Source organism: Podarcis tiliguerta (genome assembly GCF_965153285.1).
Source record: "Podarcis tiliguerta genome assembly, chromosome: 1".
Lineage (NCBI taxonomy): Eukaryota > Metazoa > Chordata > Lepidosauria > Squamata > Lacertidae > Podarcis > Podarcis tiliguerta.
Genome location: NC_139534.1, coordinates 99,454,508 through 99,473,823, shown reverse-complemented (window position 1 = coordinate 99,473,823; position 19,316 = coordinate 99,454,508). Strand labels below are relative to the sequence as shown.

Below are 19,316 nucleotides of genomic sequence, written 5' to 3'. Positions count from 1 at the left end.
TCCAATTACATTTTCTTACCCACAACTTAACTTTAACTCCAGTTGAAACGTAATTGCCCATTTTTTACAACTACAACATAGCATGGGACGCGGGTGGCACTGTGGTCTAAACCACTGAGCCTAGGGCTTGCCGATTGGAAGGTCAGCGGTTCGAATCCCCACGACAGGGTGAGCTCCCGTTCCTCGATCCGTGCTCCTGCCAACCTAGCAGTTTGAAAGCACGTCAAAGTGCAAGTAGATAAATAGGTACCGCTCCGGCAGGAAGATAAACGGCATTTCCGTGCGCTGCTTTGGTTTTGCTGGAAGCAACTTAGTCATGCTTTTACCTTTTACAACATAACACAACTTCCATTACTGCCTGGTAAAGACATATCTAGGTAATCTTAACGATCACTCAGGGTAATACCTGTTAGATTCAGTCTGTACATGGTCAATTAATGTAGAATGCTAACTGTTGCTGTAGTAACATTCTGAAACTCTTGTGACAGCACGCTGTATGTAGATATTTCTGGGGGAAGCTAAGTATACGTCTCTGATGAAACTTATGTAGAAGAAAATGCAGTCTTCAGGGAACAAGGGGGGGAAAGGGTTTTTTTAAATACCTATTACTTTTGCATAAGTTTAAAACAATACCATTGAGTATTTCTCTGTATTGAAAATGAAATTGGTGTCTCTTTGTCATCCCTCAAAATCTTCAAGTTGCATTATCTCATTTTAATTTTATTTCATTGTTTTTTTCAAGTTCTCTTAAATTATTTCTGATTGTTTTTATGTCAACACAGAGGAAACGTCACTACTGGAGATTAGACAGCAAATGTATTACACTGTTTCAAAATGACACTGAAAGCAAATACTACAAGGTAAAATTGGGTTCTGGTTTTATATAGTGTATTCCAGAATGCAGCTATAATTAAAGTTTATGTTGTGTTTGTTAATATTTCAAAGAGATGGATGAGCACCATACACCCACCCACACATGCACATCTGATTGAATTGGAAATCAGCTGAATAGTTTCCCAAAGATACAGACATACCGGGACATAGCTTGACTTGTGCCTAAACCAATCCAAATTCACCAGTGCCACCATGAACCAACAGCTGATGGTGGTGGAGGAGGAGTGTGAAAGATCTGTGGCTGGTGCCCTTTTTCCATCCTTGGGACCTCCTAGGAAACTTACCAAACCTGCTGTTCCTGGAAAAATGCAGCTGATTTCTGAATAAGACACAGCCCTGAGCAGCCTGAGGAAGCTGCATCCATCTTGAGCCTGCTCCTAAAAAAGAAGCCTAGAGTGAGAGACTAGATTGATGTCAGGAGTTTCCAGCAGCCCTCCTCTTTGTCAGATTTTGGGTGGATGAGCTGTGAGTTTATTTGGGCCCAAGGAGGATGTGTTGCATCCTGGGGGAGAGCAAGGAGGCTGAGAGGGGAGGCATGTTGATATCAGTTTGGATTTATTATAGTTTTCTATTTATGTAACATTTTTATATGTAGTGGTGTATTTTTGTAATATTTTAGTTGCCTCTTGCTTTATTTTCTTGAACACTGCTTAGGGTATATATGTGTGTGTGTGTGCTTGTTTGTGTGTGCTTGTGTATGTGTGTAGATAGAACCATATAGAAATGATCTAAATAAACCACTAACCTCTCCCAGCCAGCCAGCCACTTTTCATCCTAACAGCACATCTCATGCACACACACAGACACACACTCACTTTATTTAAAGCTCATTTCCCTGGCTGGTGAAAAGAGCTATACAGTGGTACCTCTGGTTAAGAACTTAGTTCATTCTGGAGGTCTATTCTTCACCTGAAACTGTTCTTAACCTGAGGTACCACTTTAGCTAATGGGGCCTCCCACTGCCACCACGCGATTTCTGTTCTCATCCTGAAGCAAAGTTCTTAACATGAGGTACTATTTCTGGGTAAACGGAGTCTGTAACCTGAAGCGTCTGTAACCTGAAGCATCTGTAACCTGAGGTACCACTGTAGAAATAGAGAAGAGAGGCTACAGGACTGAAAACCATGGATGGGGGCTCACAGCCCACTAAGCTTCTCCTATGGGTTCCCCATTAGAGCGGACTTTTGTCCTCACCCCATTCCCCTTAGCAGGTTGGGGAGTTACAGCCTTTTAGAGAGGAATTATTTTCCAGAATGAATTTTAAAGCTTTTTCTTTTCTTTCAACGAGCATTATGTGATCCCCAAAGTTGATATTCAGGCCCAACCCAGAGGAATTTCTTAGGCATCTCTAATACTTAGCTACATTGTTAAGCTAATAGTTATTATTTAACTGTGCATCATAGTACAGTCATACCTCGGGTTGAAGTAGCTTCAGGTTGAGCGTTTTCAGGTTACGCTCCGCAGCGACCCGGAAGTAACGGAACGTGTTACTTACAGGTTTCGCCACTCACACATGCGCAGACGCTCAAAATGACGTCACATGCATGTGCGGAAGCGGCGAATCGCGACCTGCAGACCCTGGTTGCGTTCGCTTCAGGATGCGCACGGGGCTGCGGAACGGATCCCGTTTGCATCCAGAGGTACCAGTGTAATGTCAAAATGGACTTCCCTGAGTGCAGCTACTCTAGGCTCTAAGCCTAAACCACCTCTGATTTATTTCATTGGTGTTTATTAAGGGAAATTACGAAGGAGACTCCTTAGCTTCTCTGTTCAGCTGTTATCCCAGCAGCCAGGAAATCCATTCTAACATTTGCGCCAGGAATCTGATCAATGCCTAAGTACTAGCAGGATCCCCAGGATTTATGAGGTTTGTGAAAGTGGTAGAAAGAAAAGTGAAGATGGGACAGGACTGCTGTTACTTGCAAACTAAAAATACTGACAAAGCTCACCCACAGCAGGCTCAAATACAAAAATTATGGGTTTTAAAACCTGCAGATTCTTGTATGTCTTGGATCAGATTCCAATCCTGCCTTGGACCGTGTTCTGAAAATGTTGCAGTTTTGCCCACAAAATCACTCCTTGCCACCTCTACCTCCTGAAACACCTTTCCCTTCTTTTTCCTGTCAAGCAGCCCTGGGGTCAGCAGATTTCCTCCTTTCACTTTCTCCTCCTCTGTCAACATATTGTAATTGTCAGCCCAGGGAACCATCAGAAAAGCATGAATGCCAAAAGCTGGCGATGAGTCTCAGAAACTGTAATCAAGTATGTGTTTGAAGTAGTCTTTGTTCATGAGAAAGTGTTTTCAAAATTAATCGCCATTATCATTTGTCACAGGAAATTCCATTGTCTGAGATTTTATCTCTGGAACCTGCAAAAAACTTCAGTTTAATGCCACAGGAAGCTAACCCCCATTGCTTTGAAATAACCACAGCAAATGTAGTATACTACGTCGGGGAAAATGTGGAAAACCTGCCAAGCCCTCCAGCTAATAACAATGTTCTCACAAGCGGTTGTGGCCTAGATGTTGCAAGGATGTGGGAGATGGCAATCCAGCATGCCCTCATGCCTGTTATTCCCAAAGGGGCATCCACTGGTTCAGGACCAAGTCTACACCGTAAGCTAATTAATTTTCTACTTTAAAATAAGCCACTGGATGAAACCATGTGGACTAGACCCTCTTTGCTGGCAGTATAATTATGTTGTGCAATTTTACTCGGACACTGTGGTGTATACATTATTCTAAGGTAAGCAGCTAGGGACATCAACCTTTCACTTATGCTGTTATTATCCAGCATGTGGTTTCCAAGGAGGTTTAACATGTATTCTGATGTCTGGATATCATGATGGTTATACAGATTAATTATACAGATGGTTATACAGATTAATTTCGCACAAGATCAGTGTAGGGCTGAATCCCATCCCTCAGTCCCCACACCTTGAGAGCCAGTGTGGTGTAGTGGTTAAGAGCAGTAGTCTCGTAATCTGGGGAACCGGGTTTGCGTCTCTGCTCCTCCACATGCAGCTGCTGGGTGACCTTGAGCTAGTCACACTGCTCTGAAGTCTCTCAGCCCCACTCACCTCACAGAGTGTTTGTTGTGGGGGAGGAAGGGAAAGGAGAATGTTAGCTGCTTTGAGACTCCTTAAAGGGAGTGAAAGGCGGGATATCAAATCCAAACTCTTCTTTGCAGGAACTGTGGAAGGCTATTGACATATTGCTGTGGAATCACAGATCAGGCAGTATTACTTCAGAACCAAAAATATTTCCTAATGGATGGTATGGTTAGGTTCGGGAACGTTATACCTCTGCTATATAACAGCATCAATTTAATAATAACTGTATGTCACATACATCATTATCCAGAAGGGGAGGCTCATTCTAGAAGAAAAGGTGCCTTCCTCCAACACACCTCATCCCTGAGCCCACCACTGCCATAATACTGTGAGGGTCATGGTATTATGGCACTGGGGCTTTCCTCTACCACGCTCAAGTGGTGGGTTCATATCATTCTGTGCATTCACAGCAGAAGTAATTTCCATACATTTTCTTTCTAGGAAATATTTCCATCAGTATCTCGGTGTCAAATTGCCAGGTCCAAGAAAATGTGGTAAGTTTTCTCAGTGTTTGTGACAGATGTGATAGAACTCAGCTTGCAAAGTCATCGATCTGTTTGGAAAAGTTTGAGACGATGTGTAATTGGGCATTTTCTTTAGAGAAGGACAAAAAAGTAACCATTGAATAAATGATTTTTTACACCAGCTTTGATTTTTGGTTTCCAGTTTTTTGAAAAAGGCCAAAATCTTGGGGGTCGATTGATATTCCTCTTTTGTAGCACCACAGGAAGATTGCACCAATGTGTAATCTGAGATTAGAACCATATGAAACGGTTGTATTATATTTTTCACTGAATTCCGGTTGCACAATCACAAGTGGGGAGAGTGCTGTTGTGTTTCACTCCTGTTTCGGGCTTCTGGTTGGCCTCTGTGAGAACAAGATGCTCAGCTAGATTGGCCTGATCCAGTGGGCTCTTATGTTAACCACACAAGTCCATTTACTTGGACTTAAGATGAGAATCCCACCTTCCTTTTTGGAATTCATTTGATTCAGGGAACCTTCCAAATAACCTAGGGCCTACACTACACTCCATCATTGGAATGTGATGGAGTTTAGAGCACCTTTAGAAGAGTTGCTTCTCCCCACCTCACAGACTCATAAACCCAAAGTTTCTTCAGAGTGGGGAAGGAAGTATGCAGAGTTCTTAAATGCTACTGAACATGTCATGGGTATTTGGTAGCCGCTTCACTTCTGTCGGTGCCTAGTAACTTTGAATGTACTGCGCATCTGCACAAACATTCAGGGTCCATTTATACACTTCAGGAAGGACCAAAGTCATTGCACATAATTCCAAAATGAAGCCAGACTCCAGATAGGTTCTGATGCGTTGCCTTGCTAGAACACGACTTCTGCCACCGAACTGCATTTTGAATGGAATTCAGCAGCATTTCTGTCCATTCGTTTTCTGAATTGACTTTATTTCCATACTCATCATGTTTAACATGCAACATCTTTGTACTAACAGGATATCAGTACAGTATACCAAATCTTTCCAGATGAGGTGCTGGGATCAGGACAGTTTGGAATTGTTTATGGAGGTAAGACTGGCGTCCCACTGTCATACTCGGAGAAGATTGTCTGAAATCATTGGACAAAGTAGGCTCCAATCCTAATCCCACTAACCTGGGAGTGAGACCCATGGAATATGGTTAGGATGACTACTCAGGTGTGTCTGAAATTCTACACAAGCTCTACAACTTCATTAAGCTTTGCAAGAGGTTGATCAAGGTGGTGGCAAGAGGGCTGCAGAGCCAATCTGGCACTCCTGCCAATGCATTGCCCATGTAAACAGCAGGGCCACGGCTAAGTTCTTCAGTGAGGAACTGGCAACAAGTCTCTGCCAGTTTCAATTCGGTTGCTCATATGCGTGAACATCCCCAGTCCTATTCTCTTGTTTAGAAGCCATTGTAGGTCAACTCCCACTGGTTAGGATAGTAGTAGCAGCACTGATGGAAAAGTAATTTTTAACACACTGATAAAATTCCTCAACCTCTGAAAGATGCAAATACAGCTACAACACAACATTGCTGAATTACATATATGTGTGTGTAATTGTAACATACAATTTAATACAAAATATGTATAATATAGAAATAATAAAATAATATTAATGCACCATATAATTACAAGTACTTGGCAAGCATTTTTAATGATTTTATGCAATTTTATATACATTTTCCACATTTTTTTAAAAAAGAAGACAAGTTTAAAATTATTGGAAATTCCACATCAACGTAAAAAGTGAATATTTTATGTCATCATTTGCCATGTAAAACTAAATTATATTAATTTAGCCAGAATATGTTTTGAGTTCCCAAGTCATGTCAGCACCCCTCATTTTGGGAATTTGAAAGTTGGAAAATTAAAACACACTATGTATGTACACAGATGGATTTCTGGGAAAGGTGTCCTGTATTCTTCCAGACCAGGGGTCAGCAAACTTTTTCAGCAGGGGGCCGGTCCAATATCGCTCAGATCTTGTGGGGGGGCGGACTATATTTTTTGGAGGGGAAATGAACGAATTCCTATGCCCCACAAATAACCAAGTGATGCATTTTAAATAAAATGACACATTCTATTCATGTAAAAACACCAGACAGGCCCCACAAATAACCCAGAGATGCATTTTAAATAAGAGGACACATTCTACTCATGTAAAAACACGCTGATTCCTGGATCGTCCGTGGGCCGGATTGAGAAGGTGATTGCGTCAGATCTGGCCACCGGGCCTTAGGTTGCCTACCCATGTTCCAGACCTTTCCCTCCTATGACATGATGGGAGTCCTGTGGACACAGGGTTCTTTGTACTATAAACAATGCCTATTTATTTAGTGGTACTGGATTACATACCAAATTTATGGGCCAAACTAGATGTGAATGTCACACAAGCTTTGCATATTCCTTTTTATTAAAAGCAGGACTGAGGATGCATACTAATGCAGAAGACTAGGGTGGGGTAGGGGAGGGATAATGGGCTTTTCACCCTTTCCGCTTGCACATTTTTCTTCTTCTAAAATTGACCTCCCTGATTTTTACCTATAAGAGGAAATATACTGGTCCTTTTTTGCCTCGAAATCTGTCTTAACAATTTCATGAAATTAAAGAGAGACGTCTGAATGGTTTAGAGCATTCTTGTCTCAGAGGATACCTTGACAGTTAGGTTTTGTATAAAACACACAAAAAATACTTGAGTTCTGGAAAGGTGACGCTTCTCAGAGCTGATCATGTTAATTGGCATATTTTTCATCAAACAGGAAAACATCGCAAAACAGGAAGAGATGTAGCAATTAAAATCATTGACAAACTGAGATTTCCAACTAAGCAAGAAAGCCAACTTCGTAATGAGGTTGCAATTTTACAGGTATCTTTTATTTAATTACCAATTATATCCTGTATGTATTTAATTTAGAGCAGGGCAATAAAACTCTTTGAGAACAGGTTTCGGCAGTAGGAATCTATGTACCTCATTAAGCATTGGAACTACAGATAAAGTTTTCAAGTGATGTCTCTTTCTGAAATAATGTGTAATCTGCATTAAATATAGGAACTTTGCACCAAAAATTTCAGCAGTTTGCTAATCTGCATAGTCAGAATTAAATTTGCTTTTGAGATAATCTAGCACAATTACCCAGTGGCTGTTACCAGATCCTGTTGTCTGTCTCTGCACATGTAGTAACAAAAATAAAGCATTGTCAGCCCAATTTCTTCTGCTATGAGTTGAATTAGGGCTGCATTCCTAAGTTTTGCTTCATATACCGTAAGCCTACAACCAGTGGTGTAGTGTGGGTTGTCAGCACCCGGGGCAGGGCAAGTAATTTGCGGCCCCTAACCTGTGGATTTGCGCCCCCTAACCCTAACCCCCAGATGTTGCGCCCGGTGAGGCCGGCCCCCCCTGCACCCCCCACGCTACGCCACTGCCTACAACTTACGCACATTTAACTTGTGTGCATTCAGGGTTACACACGTGGCAAAAATCTTTTAAGAAATTCAAATTGCGTGGAAAGTGGGTGAGATTCTGGGGGAAATGACTTTGGCATCCCACCCACCATTGAACCCATTGTATTTTGACTATACACGATTTTACCTTTAGGCTCTACCCCTGGAACATAACCCCCACGTAAGTTGCGGACTTACTGTATACTGATAGGGAACTCATTCTCTGAGCGCCAATGCATATATAACACGAGGGGGGGGGGATATCAGCAGGTTGCTTCCAAACAAAAACCTAATGGAGAAACCTCCCAAAATCACTTAACAAGGACAGAGCACACTTGGTGGGCATGGACTGTTGATGATGACAAGATGGCTCAGTTGGTTAGAGTGTGGTGCTGATAATGCCAAAGTTGCAGGTTCGATCCCTGTATGGGACATCTGCGTATTCCTGCATTGCAGGGGGTTGGACTAGATGATCCTCAGGGTCCCTTCCAATTCTATGATCCTATCCTATGCAAAGTTGATGCAAGGTTGCTATGCAAGGTATGGTATTGCTTTTAAGATCCAAGAGCAGAAAACTGGAAGCAACCTGAGGATAACATGGCTCCATTCTGATACTCTGAAAGAAATCAATTTGAACAAGGTCTCATTTCCATATAGAAGTTTAAAACGTTATCAATGACAAAGCATATTTTTGACAGTTTCTAAGCACATTTTGGGCTGTCCTGTTCAGCTTTGCATAGCAAATCATTGGTGGCATAATTCTGGCTGTTTATACTTTTATGCTGGTGCCAAAGGGCTTGAAAAACGAATGGGTATGTCATTACCTAATGTTTCCTGAGCCTTGTCATTGGACCTAAACAAATCGGGCTCATTCAAATAGTGTTTTTCTTTGATCATAGAATCTGCATCACCTGGGGGTTGTCAATTTGGAATGCATGTTCGAGACACCAGAAAGAGTGTTTGTTGTTATGGAGAAGCTCCATGGAGACATGCTGGAGATGATCTTGTCAAGTGAAAAAGGGAGGTTGCCAGAGCGAATCACCAAGTTTTTAATTACGCAGGTAAGAGCCCATTAAGCAGTGTCAAATGTTTTCTTTTTCTAGGACATTCACGTCATAGCTCAGACAGCACAGCATGAGACTCTTAATCTCAGGGCTGTGAGTTTGAGCTCCCTGTTGGACAAAAGATTCCTGCAGTGCAGGGGGTTGGACTAGATGATCCCTCTGGGGCCTTCCAGCACTACAGATCTATGATTTTATACCCTTGAAATGGATAGCAGGTCACAATGTGGGTGAAGGTTTAAAGAGTGAGAGCTGTCCAGAGTGGGTAAAGTCTAATTGGGGTAACTTCCTTTTGCATTGCTAGTATGGCTTTATCAAGTTAACTGGGTGCTGTGCCTTTCTCTGTATCTTCTCTCTGATAAAGACTAGCTGTCACGTGCTTGACTGTATTGTTCTGAGCTTAATGTACGATGGTAACTACAAATCATGACCTACAGTGCATCTCTCAGGTGTGGTACTTGGAAGTCTACGCCAAATCCTTCTTGCATGTTGGGGCTAGCATGTAGCCTGCATGTCTCTGATGGACCCATCTCCTCTCCATCTCTGACACAGGCAGGGGGGCTTAACCAAGTTAGCCAGCAAAGCATCTGGGAGACCATTCCTAAGGGTTCAAAGAAGCTGTGCTAGTGCTCAGAACTTGGGTGCCCAATAAATGCCAGATATGACTGATGGCTACATTGCCTCAGTTTGTTCTTTATAATCCATAAATATTCTCACCTGGTTTGCAGCTATATGCAAGCTAAGATGGTTTGGTGTGCTATATATATATGGAATTCAGCCCCTAGTTCTGATTTAGATAGTGGCAAAGACCTCTTAGAATTAAGCTTATAGCTCACATAGGCAGCATTCTCTCCTCCCCCAACCACGGGATGACTCTGAGGGGTTGTGAATGCCTCCCAATTTTTTTCCCACTCCCCCATTTTCCATTAAAACTTTGCTCCCATTATAATAGATAGTAAGGTAAAGGTAAAGGGACCCCTGACCATTAGGTCCAGTCATGACCGACTCTGGGGTTGCGGCGCTCATCTCGCTTTATTGGCCAAGGGAGCTTCCGGGTCATGTGGCCAGCATGACTAAGCCGCTTCTGGCAAACCAGAGCAGCGCACAGAAACGCCGTTTACCTTCCCACCAGAGCGGTACCTATTTATCTACTTGCACTTTTTGGGGTGCTTTCGAACTGCTAGGTTGGTAGGAGCAGGGACCGAGCAACGGGAGCTCACCCCGTCGCAGGGATTCGAACTGCTGACCTTCTGATCGGCAAGCCCTAGGCTCTGTGGTTTAACCCACAGCGCCACCCGCGTCCCTATAATAGATAGTACCAGCCTTTAAATTAAGTTGTCTGTACCCCAACTGCTGATCACTAAAGTTGGAGTACTTCCCCTAACGAATAAGAGCACAGCTGTACGCGCTGCTAAAAGAATGCTTTGTAATAATAGTAGGAAGTATTGCTACTTGAGGATGCCTTTAAAATTAAGTCCCTTGTGCTTTATATTCCTGTTTGTTTACACAGCTTGGAATAAGAGCATAAAATCGCATGAATTAAGCTGTTGTGCTTGAGCTTGCTTGCGCTTGCTACTTTTCATCTCGTCTCTGGGAAAAACATTGAAACAGAAGTAAATATTGAGCAAACTATGTTACAACAGGGCTGGTTTGTTTCTTTATAGATCCTGGTTGCTTTGAGACATCTTCATTTTAAAAACATTGTTCATTGTGATCTCAAACCTGAAAATGTATTGCTGGCATCTGCTGATCCTTTCCCACAGGCAAGTAGAAATAAATTCACAGTGTACAGGTAACATACAGTTCCTTTAGATAAAGCCAAATGATTGTTGAATGCCACACCAATCTCTACGTGGTAAGAGACTCCAGGGGTCCAGCTATTTACCTGGGGTTTGGTTCCCTTGGAATGAGGGACAGCAGAGACAGTCGTGTCTTTAGGAAATATGGTTTATTTACACATGTGTACAAGCTGAGCCTACAATGGAGGGACTCACAGCGTTAACACCCCAAAAGAATCTTGCTTCTCCCACAGCCATAGCCTTGGATTCCAGCCAAAAGCAGGCATGGCTCTGTCTCTCAGCTGCCCATCCGGCTCTAGCTTCTAGCTCACACCCCTCAACTCTGGATTTTTCTTTCTAATTATCAGACAGTTGAGGGAGGGGGGCCACCCATTGTTGTCTGGCACAGAGCCATTTCCTTTGTTACCTTAGCAACCCATGCTTAGGGAGCATTTCCAAGAGACTCGTCTGGCTATTGCAGCAGTTGGATCCTTGTTGGAACCAAGAAAGGGACTCGGGCAATACAGCCTACCTACCCCCTCAAAGTCACAACATTATTATTACTAAGAGATTTGTGCTTTGTTCTTTTTCGGTTTGATAAATAGTTGAAATGGCTTGATTTAGTCAAGCACTCACCTAATGCCTTTTACCTCTGCATATGCAAATTAATGAATCCACCCTGCAGTCTTAGCTGTCTATACACAGACCAGACCACATGAAGATACCACTTGCTTCCACTTGGTACACTGGTACACAAATCTGCTGTAGTCAAGAGGAAAGTAGGAAACAGGTGTGTCCTTATTTTCAGCAGCCTCCCTACGTCTCTAATCTCTCCCAATTGGTTGTTTTTTTAAAATGTGAAAAGAGTAGCAGAGATATCTCCCCCACCCCCACCCCTCTCTCACACACACTATATCTGCAAGTGCCAAGAGGTTTTTGGGTGCACCCAGATGTGCGTAATTTCAACAATGAACCTGCTGTGGAAGTGCATTTGCCCAAATAAGATAAAATATGTTCTTACTGTGTATAGCCAAACCCTGCTATCACAGTTGCAAATGGCTGGCTTCCTTTGACATAATGATGTGTTCACTTCCTTCTCCCTCTCTGGAGCAGTTTTTCAAGTTGGGGGGGGGAAAATAAAATTGAAGGCCGTTTTTGTTTTTAAAGTCAAGGAACAAACATACAAGTAATCGGAGGTATTATCCTGTGCTTTATAACACTGTATAAGACAGGCAGTTTGCATGAAGCACAGAGGAAGGGGGAAGACAATCAACTGCACATTGTTGCATCTGTCATTGATATTTCAAATGCAGCAGGAAGCTGGGCTCATCTTGCTGGGGAAACATGATATAACTCTTGGGTTTGTGGACATTTAGTACACCTACGTGAATCTCCATTTACTAGGGGTGTGCAGTGGGTTTGTGTCAGAGCCAGATAACAAAGCTAATGAGGGTGATTTTGAGGTCTCTCCCCCTCTACCAGTTTGAAAGATGGTGTCAGTAACACTGCCACTGTGTGAAATAAGGGCTCTCACAAAGCCCTGTGTTCCTCTGTCACTCTGTTTCTGTACTTCACTATATCTTGTTCCTTTATGTTTTCCTGTAAGTTTCTCTTGGTCTATGTGCTTTGCAATTATTGAGGCTGTCCGAAGTATTGCCTGTGGATCACTGAAGAGCTCAAAGTTGTTTTTTCTTAAAGTACAGCAGTGGGGGGATTTATTTTTAAGTTAAAAGCTTCATCCTCTAATTGTTTAAAGTAAGTAAGAAAGAGAAAGCCTCTCAAAAATGTGAAACTACTATGGATTATGGAGGAAAGTCAATCCCTTTCATTTCCCCCCATAAAAAGCCCCTGAACCTATTTGTCTACATTTTGGGGGGTGTTCCCGTGCTTGTAAATGTAATCCAGTTGGCTCAAAGTGGTGAAAAGTTATAGCTGCTTTTAGTTTTGGAATGAAGAACGCAGCTTCAGTTTACACAAAGCGACACAGAACCCAAAACATAAACTGAAACTGAAGGAGCACAGGGTGGCTTAGAAAGAGATTGGATTTTTATTTTTATTTTTTTTAAATGCAGTTACAAGGTGAATGTTGAGGCCCATACATTGGCTAACACATATCATATCACATATCACTGTAGGGTCGGAAGGGACCCTGAGGGTCATCTAGTCCAACCCCCTGCACTGCAGGAATCTCAGCTAGAGCGTCCCTGACAGATCCAACCTCTGCTTGAAAACCTCCAAGGAAGGAGAGTCCACAACGTCCATTCCACTTTGAAACAGCTCTCACCGTCACAATGTTTTTCCTGGTGTTTAGTCGGAATCTCCTTTCTCGTGACTCGAAGCCACGGGTTCGAGTCCTACCCACCAGAGCAGGAGAAAACAAGCTTCCTCCCTCCTCCATGTGACGGCCCTTTAGATATTTGGAGATGGCTATCATATCTCCTCTTTTCCAGGCTAAACATACCCAGCTCCTTCAACCGTTCCTCATCAGGCTTGGTTTCGAGGCCCTTGATCATCTTGGTCTGCACACCTTCCAGCTTGTCAACATCCTCCTTAAATGCTGTAAACACGCTTCCCTTACCCCCTTCTCTATTGTATCCCCAAACTGTAGGGACTGGTTCTGTCCTTTTTGAATACACTGCAAGGCACTATGGACTATGTATGGTTTTACTTTATAATAACGATAGGCCTCTTGGAAAGACTGTTGTCTGCTTGAAGCATTCTTTGCTCAGTTATGTGGGGGAGAAACAGCTTTAGCACATGCTAAATTGACTTATAGATAGCACAAGCACCGTGTTGACTTGCACATTGTTTCTTTGAAAACATCGGAATAAAATGAAAAAATACAAATTTATTATAATGGCTTTGTACCAAACAGGTGAAACTTTGCGACTTTGGTTTTGCACGGATCATTGGAGAGAAATCATTCAGACGTTCAGTTGTGGGTACGCCAGCCTATCTCGCTCCTGAAGTCCTGAGAAACAAAGGGTACAATAGATCATTAGATATGTGGTCTGTGGGGGTTATTATCTATGTCAGCCTTAGTGGCACGTTTCCATTCAATGAAGATGAGGACATTCATGATCAAATCCAGAATGCTGCTTTTATGTACCCACCGAACCCCTGGAAGGAAATCTCACATGAAGGTATTTTTTTTTTAAATTCTAGTACATACATATTTGAGAAGAATCAAAATATTTACTTATTTTTTATAGAAAATATAGATTTCATCTTTTCACACTAGCTTCCCAAAGCAGCTAACCACCATTTTAAAAATGATCAGAAATACAATAAAAATATTCAATTAATTCCTCCTCAAGGTAGACCAGTTGAAAGAAAAGAACCTTAGTGAATAATGTCCATTAACTTCAAGGGGTCGGGTCTGAGTAAGACATTCTGAGTATGACTAAAACTGAATACCACCCAATAAAATCACTTTCTAAAACTCATTTGCTCATTTCTTTACTGTGTTTATATAGATGCTCAACAACAGGAGTTCTCTGGGTAGCTCTTAAAGCAATCAATCAATCAATCAATCAATCAATACCAATAAAATACATTGTGAAACAAGAAAAACCATGAAAATTAGAAAAGTGAAACCAAAAATTAATCTGAGAGGCCCAAACCGTTAAACATAGATTGTTTAAAAGGTCTGAGTGAAAAGGTGAAGGAACTTGCTCGACTGTTTCATAATCAGGGTCCAGTTACTTAAATGGCCCTGTCCCTTACCCACCTTACTTTATATATGATCGAGCACTTAGAGAAGGGCCTCTGAGAAATATTGTAAGGGTCAAGTATGTACAATTGCAAAAGTGTGTGTGTGTGTGTGTGTGTGTGTGTATGCGCGTGCATTTAAACCCAGCTGGGTGTAAGCTAAAAGCTAGAGAATATTGCAGCAGAGCAACAAAACAGAAGGGAAGGTCTCTGCAGTTTGACTCAGCCTCTCTGAGAAGAAAGTTCCTGAGCATGAATGCAGCCGCTAAAAAGAACTCTCCCATGTCCCTGCCAGTCATATTATATTGGCAAGGAGAACCTCTCCTAGAGATCTTAATACACAGACAGGTTCATAATGGATAAGACAGTCTTTCAGGTAACCAGGTCCAAAGTTATCTAGGGCTTTTGAAGTAATCATGCATTATTCTTGGAGAGAAAGCTTTCGAAAATTGGAATGGAGATCTATTCACTTTATTGCTGCCTTGCATTTCCTCGCAATATCTTCAGTTTCATCTCTCCAAATGCATGGTAATATTATTTGTTATAAGGCAGAGAACAAAATGTACGATTGCTAGGCTACACTGACTAATGTTTTAACTCAGTACAAATCTGTTTACTATTTTCAGTGATGGACACTTGATTAGCAAGTTTGGGTGTTGTGAACATTATAGTTGTGTGAGGTAGTAACTTGGGGAAAAGTTGTTTTCATTTATTTATTTAAAAAATCAAGCTAAATCAACCTGCATGGCTGTCACAAACAGATTTATTAGTTCTGTCTCGCAATTTATTAGTTCTGTCACTGCCTCTGAACTGTATGCGATTTCAAGAGGTATTTGAGAGTGATGTCTTCTGAAATTATGTTTTTTCTCCAGCTATTGATCTCATAAATAATTTGCTGCAAGTGAAAATGAGAAAGCGCTATAGTGTGGACAAGACGTTAAGCCACCCATGGCTACAGGTAATGCTGTAAATTTCATGCCTTTCACCTTGTTTGTAGTGAAGATAGACCAAACACAGACAAAAAGTTTACCGCAGCCACTCCAAAACTTCAGCATCAATGAACCTCGATGAAGGCTAAATATTACAGTACCATCTGGAGACTGTGGGAAAGTGTGCCCACTTTGCTAGGCGAGGCCCTGGGAGCCAGAATGTAACATTAAAATGTTTTCCCTCCACAGGCATTTTGCATACAGTAGGGATCTGGAGCCTATAGCCCTCTAGATGCTGACTGACTACAACTCCCATCATCCCTGGCCACGTTTCCTATCATTAGTATACAGCATCTTTATGCTGGCCAGGGTCATAGCTCAACGGTTGACCACATGCTCAATCATCAGAGTTTTCCTCTGCTAATCTTGAAGCATAAGGAGTGTGTGTGGAGGAAACAGCTGGCTAAGTTTGCCCTGGTCACCCAAATAAATACTATTTTAAACATTCCTGTTGTTGCTTGGTGCTGCTCTTGCTTTTTGTTTCCACGGTGTTGAGTCTATATTGATTTATTGTCGTTTCATTGTCTTGAAGGCAGAAAGGTGTGGTGAACATACTTTTGATAAATTATACATGCAAAATTTCGAGGAAAAGACCCCATGAACCTTTGGGCCTGGTTCTGGAACCTAGCTTTTCAGAAATACTTTCCAGTGAACCTAGACACGTTGATGTGTTCTCATATCCAACGGTTTCACAAAAGATGCTATGAAAGTAACATGTGCTGCGTCGCTTAAACGTTAACAGAATTATGGGGAAACAGGCATCCATAGTATTATCTGTAAGACTGCTTTTCAGATATTAATTTAAGCATATTGTTTTTCTCCCTACAGGATTACCAAACCTGGCTAGACTTGCGTGAGCTCGAATCTAAAATAGGCGAGCGTTATATCACCCATGAGAGTGATGATTCGCGGTGGGAACAGTATGCCGGAGAAAATGGCTTGCAGTATCCAACACACCTTATCAGCCCAAGTGCTAACCACAATGAAAACCCTGAGCCAGAAGAAGCAGAGATGAAAGCCCTCAGTGAGCGTGTCAGCATCCTTTAAATTGCAGCCCTTGTAATCTGTCAAAACACTGTGGAACTAATAAATACATACGGTCATGTTTAACATTTGCTTTGCAGAACTGCCATTATTTTCTGTCAGATGGGAACAAAGCTGTTACTCTGTTACCACCATTGATGTATGGGAGTTGCCAAGACAAATCAACAGAAGCATTCGCCCCCCCCCCCCATTTTGTGTGAGCAACTGTGTTATATTAACAAAAAGTTCCCAGAAACACTCAACCTGTTGTTGTGGATGATTCCTGTTGTACTCGGAGCATTCAAACCTGTTTCCACTGTGCCTTCTCAGACAAGTGTTTCCTCTTACTCATAACTTTGTTGGGTACCATGAAGCATTTCCAGGTGGATCTCTGGTTTTGTGTGCATCATGAAATTAGTATTGTACTTGTTTGCAAACTCTTGAAGAGTAGATTACTACTGCTGTTCTGTGAACAACTTTTAACGTTTTCGATGGGGTTGGGGATTTCTGTTTCTGTTTTTGTTTTTGTTTTGTTTTGCTTTTTGCTGTGGAACAATATGTTGAGATACTGATGCAAGGAAGCATTTTTTAAAAATAAATAAATGTAAAAGCAGCACACAGCATTGTAAATTTGCAGATGAGATGCCCTATCATTTTGGACATTTATATGGATGCCGCCAACCAGTCATGGTGCAACCTCTCTTTAAGCCTAAATGCCTTAGTAATGTAAATTGCAGCCCCTGCTTGTTCTTATAACATGCTGCTGTAACATATACATTTAGAAGCTGGACAATATGTTGCCTTTGTGTATGTTTTGAATAAAATTCTGCTGAAAAATACTTTTTTTTAAAAAAAAATAATTAAATTACTTTACCAGTCCAAAGACTTGTCAAGCTTGAGGTTCTGTCAAATAAGAATAAGTAACCCTTTTCCAAGCATTATGTTACTGTGATTGTAAAGGTGTTTCACTCCCCAAAAATAGTTATTCGTTAATTTCCTTAAATTTATATTCTACCTTTCTTCCAAGGAGCTCAAGGCAGCATATTTATTTATTTTATTTCACAAAATTTATACAACACATGATTGTAATGAAACCTCTACGTGGTTTCCAAAACCAACACATTATGCATAAAAAACAACAGTTAGAATTAAAATCGTTTGAAAGATAATTAAAATCGACAGTAAGCAAAAGAGATTATAATACATTTCGGAGTAGTCTTGCTGAAACAAAAATGTTTTAAGCAGGTGCCAAAAGGGCAATGCAGGAATCTCAACGCGTGGTCCCTATTGCAAGTGTGCTAGCAGTTTTATTGCTGCACCACATGCCATTGTTGAATCCATTGAAATGTTCACTATATAGCTCTGAAACTTCAGTGGAATGAAGAAGAAAAGTACAATAAGAAGAGGCCTGCTGGATCAGACCAAAAGTCCAGCATTCTGTTCCAACAAGATGCTTGAGGAGGCCCACAATCAGAACGTGAAGACAGCCACCCTCTATTTATAGCCATTTAAAGACATAGCTACCCTCATCCTAGGGTAGTGTACATACAGAAATTGAGGTCTGGGTTTACCTGGCACTTCATGCTTATCCTATAATGTTGTGCACAGGTGTGGTGAGGGCTGTCTCTTTCCTTACCCCTATCAACAGGTGATAGTGGTGGTGACTGAAATATGAAAAGCAGCCAGAGAATCCTTGCAGAGACTTAATAGGGAAGCAGAGAAAGGTAATATGAACAGAGTTGCTGTGAACATACAGGTGATTAGGAGAAGGATCAGATGGAAAACTAGCAAGGAGGAAGTTGCTGGAGTCTAAATGACAGGTGTGTCTTATACATCAAAGGTTTTAAAAGGGTAGACACAGTTATGGGTGGCTTGTCATGACAACCAGCTGTATGTTAGGGACACAAGAGGAGAGTATTGAATGTGATGTGCAAAATTACATGTGATGCTCTGGAAGAGAGGGAGTTAATGTTTGGCTTAGACATGCTGGAAGGAGCAGGGTTGGGATGAAAAACCTATGTCTCCAATTTGCTGATGGATGAGATATCCAGGAAATGCTGGCAAAACAGAGAGATGGGCCTGGATAAGGGTAAGTGGTCAGGAATGGAAAAGAAATATGAGTCCTCAGCATAGCGGTACCTAAAACTATGAACATAAGTGAGTACATTAAGTTATAGAATGTCAAACCAATATACTGAAGGCAATTTCACCCACAATAGTTTTAGGTGTCTTATCTAAAAGGTGGTATTCAAATAAGTTTTACTCAAGAGTAGATCCACTGAAATTAATTGCTGTGACTTAAGTCAGAGCCATTGATTTCAGTGCGGCTACTCTCAGTAAAACTTAGTTGATTCCCACTTGGTAAGTTTTAAGCTTACACCCAAAATGTGTTGACTGCAACAAATAGGTTTTTTTGCTTGCAAATACCTGCATCAAACTTACATGGCAAGGAGCCAGGATTGGCTTCAGCTGACTGTATACTCAGTTGTATACCTGGGTTTGTCTCAGCTTAATGTGTGAACTTACAGAGACCAATAACAGTCATTTTTAGCAACTACTTTTTTGAGAAGAAATTCATCTCTTCTTAAATTAATTTGCTTTCAGGTTTGAAAATCTGCATGTAAAGGGAAGAAGAGTCAGTGGCAGATGGCCATTGACAAATGGAATATTTACAAAGAAGTGTTAGGTGTAACCAAAAGGAGATGCAACCTCCCAGTACATAGGAATAAAATTGAATTTTCATGAAGTCACCCAGTAATGCTCAAGTACTTTGCACATCAGTGAAACAATTTATTTTACATTAGTAATCCTT

At 41.5% G+C, this 19,316-nt stretch overlaps 1 protein-coding gene across 3 annotated transcripts in view; it reads left to right on the top strand.

Annotated features, from left to right (window-relative positions):
• Positions 1 to 17,387, top strand: part of PRKD1 (protein kinase D1) — a 95,689-nt gene extending 78,302 nt beyond the window's left edge. For all 3 annotated transcript variants that reach the window (XM_083452503.1, XM_083452504.1, XM_083452505.1), the window contains 10 exons: positions 783 to 860; positions 3,229 to 3,508; positions 4,447 to 4,499; positions 5,472 to 5,544; positions 7,261 to 7,367; positions 8,842 to 9,003; positions 10,668 to 10,766; positions 13,657 to 13,924; positions 15,365 to 15,450; positions 16,310 to 17,387. In XM_083452503.1, the coding sequence (XP_083308629.1) occupies positions 783 to 860; positions 3,229 to 3,508; positions 4,447 to 4,499; positions 5,472 to 5,544; positions 7,261 to 7,367; positions 8,842 to 9,003; positions 10,668 to 10,766; positions 13,657 to 13,924; positions 15,365 to 15,450; positions 16,310 to 16,528 (1,425 nt within the window). In that variant the 3' untranslated portion in view covers positions 16,529 to 17,387. The remainder of the gene's footprint in view (positions 1 to 782; positions 861 to 3,228; positions 3,509 to 4,446; positions 4,500 to 5,471; positions 5,545 to 7,260; positions 7,368 to 8,841; positions 9,004 to 10,667; positions 10,767 to 13,656; positions 13,925 to 15,364; positions 15,451 to 16,309) is intronic.
• Positions 17,388 to 19,316: the final 1,929 nt, after the last annotated feature.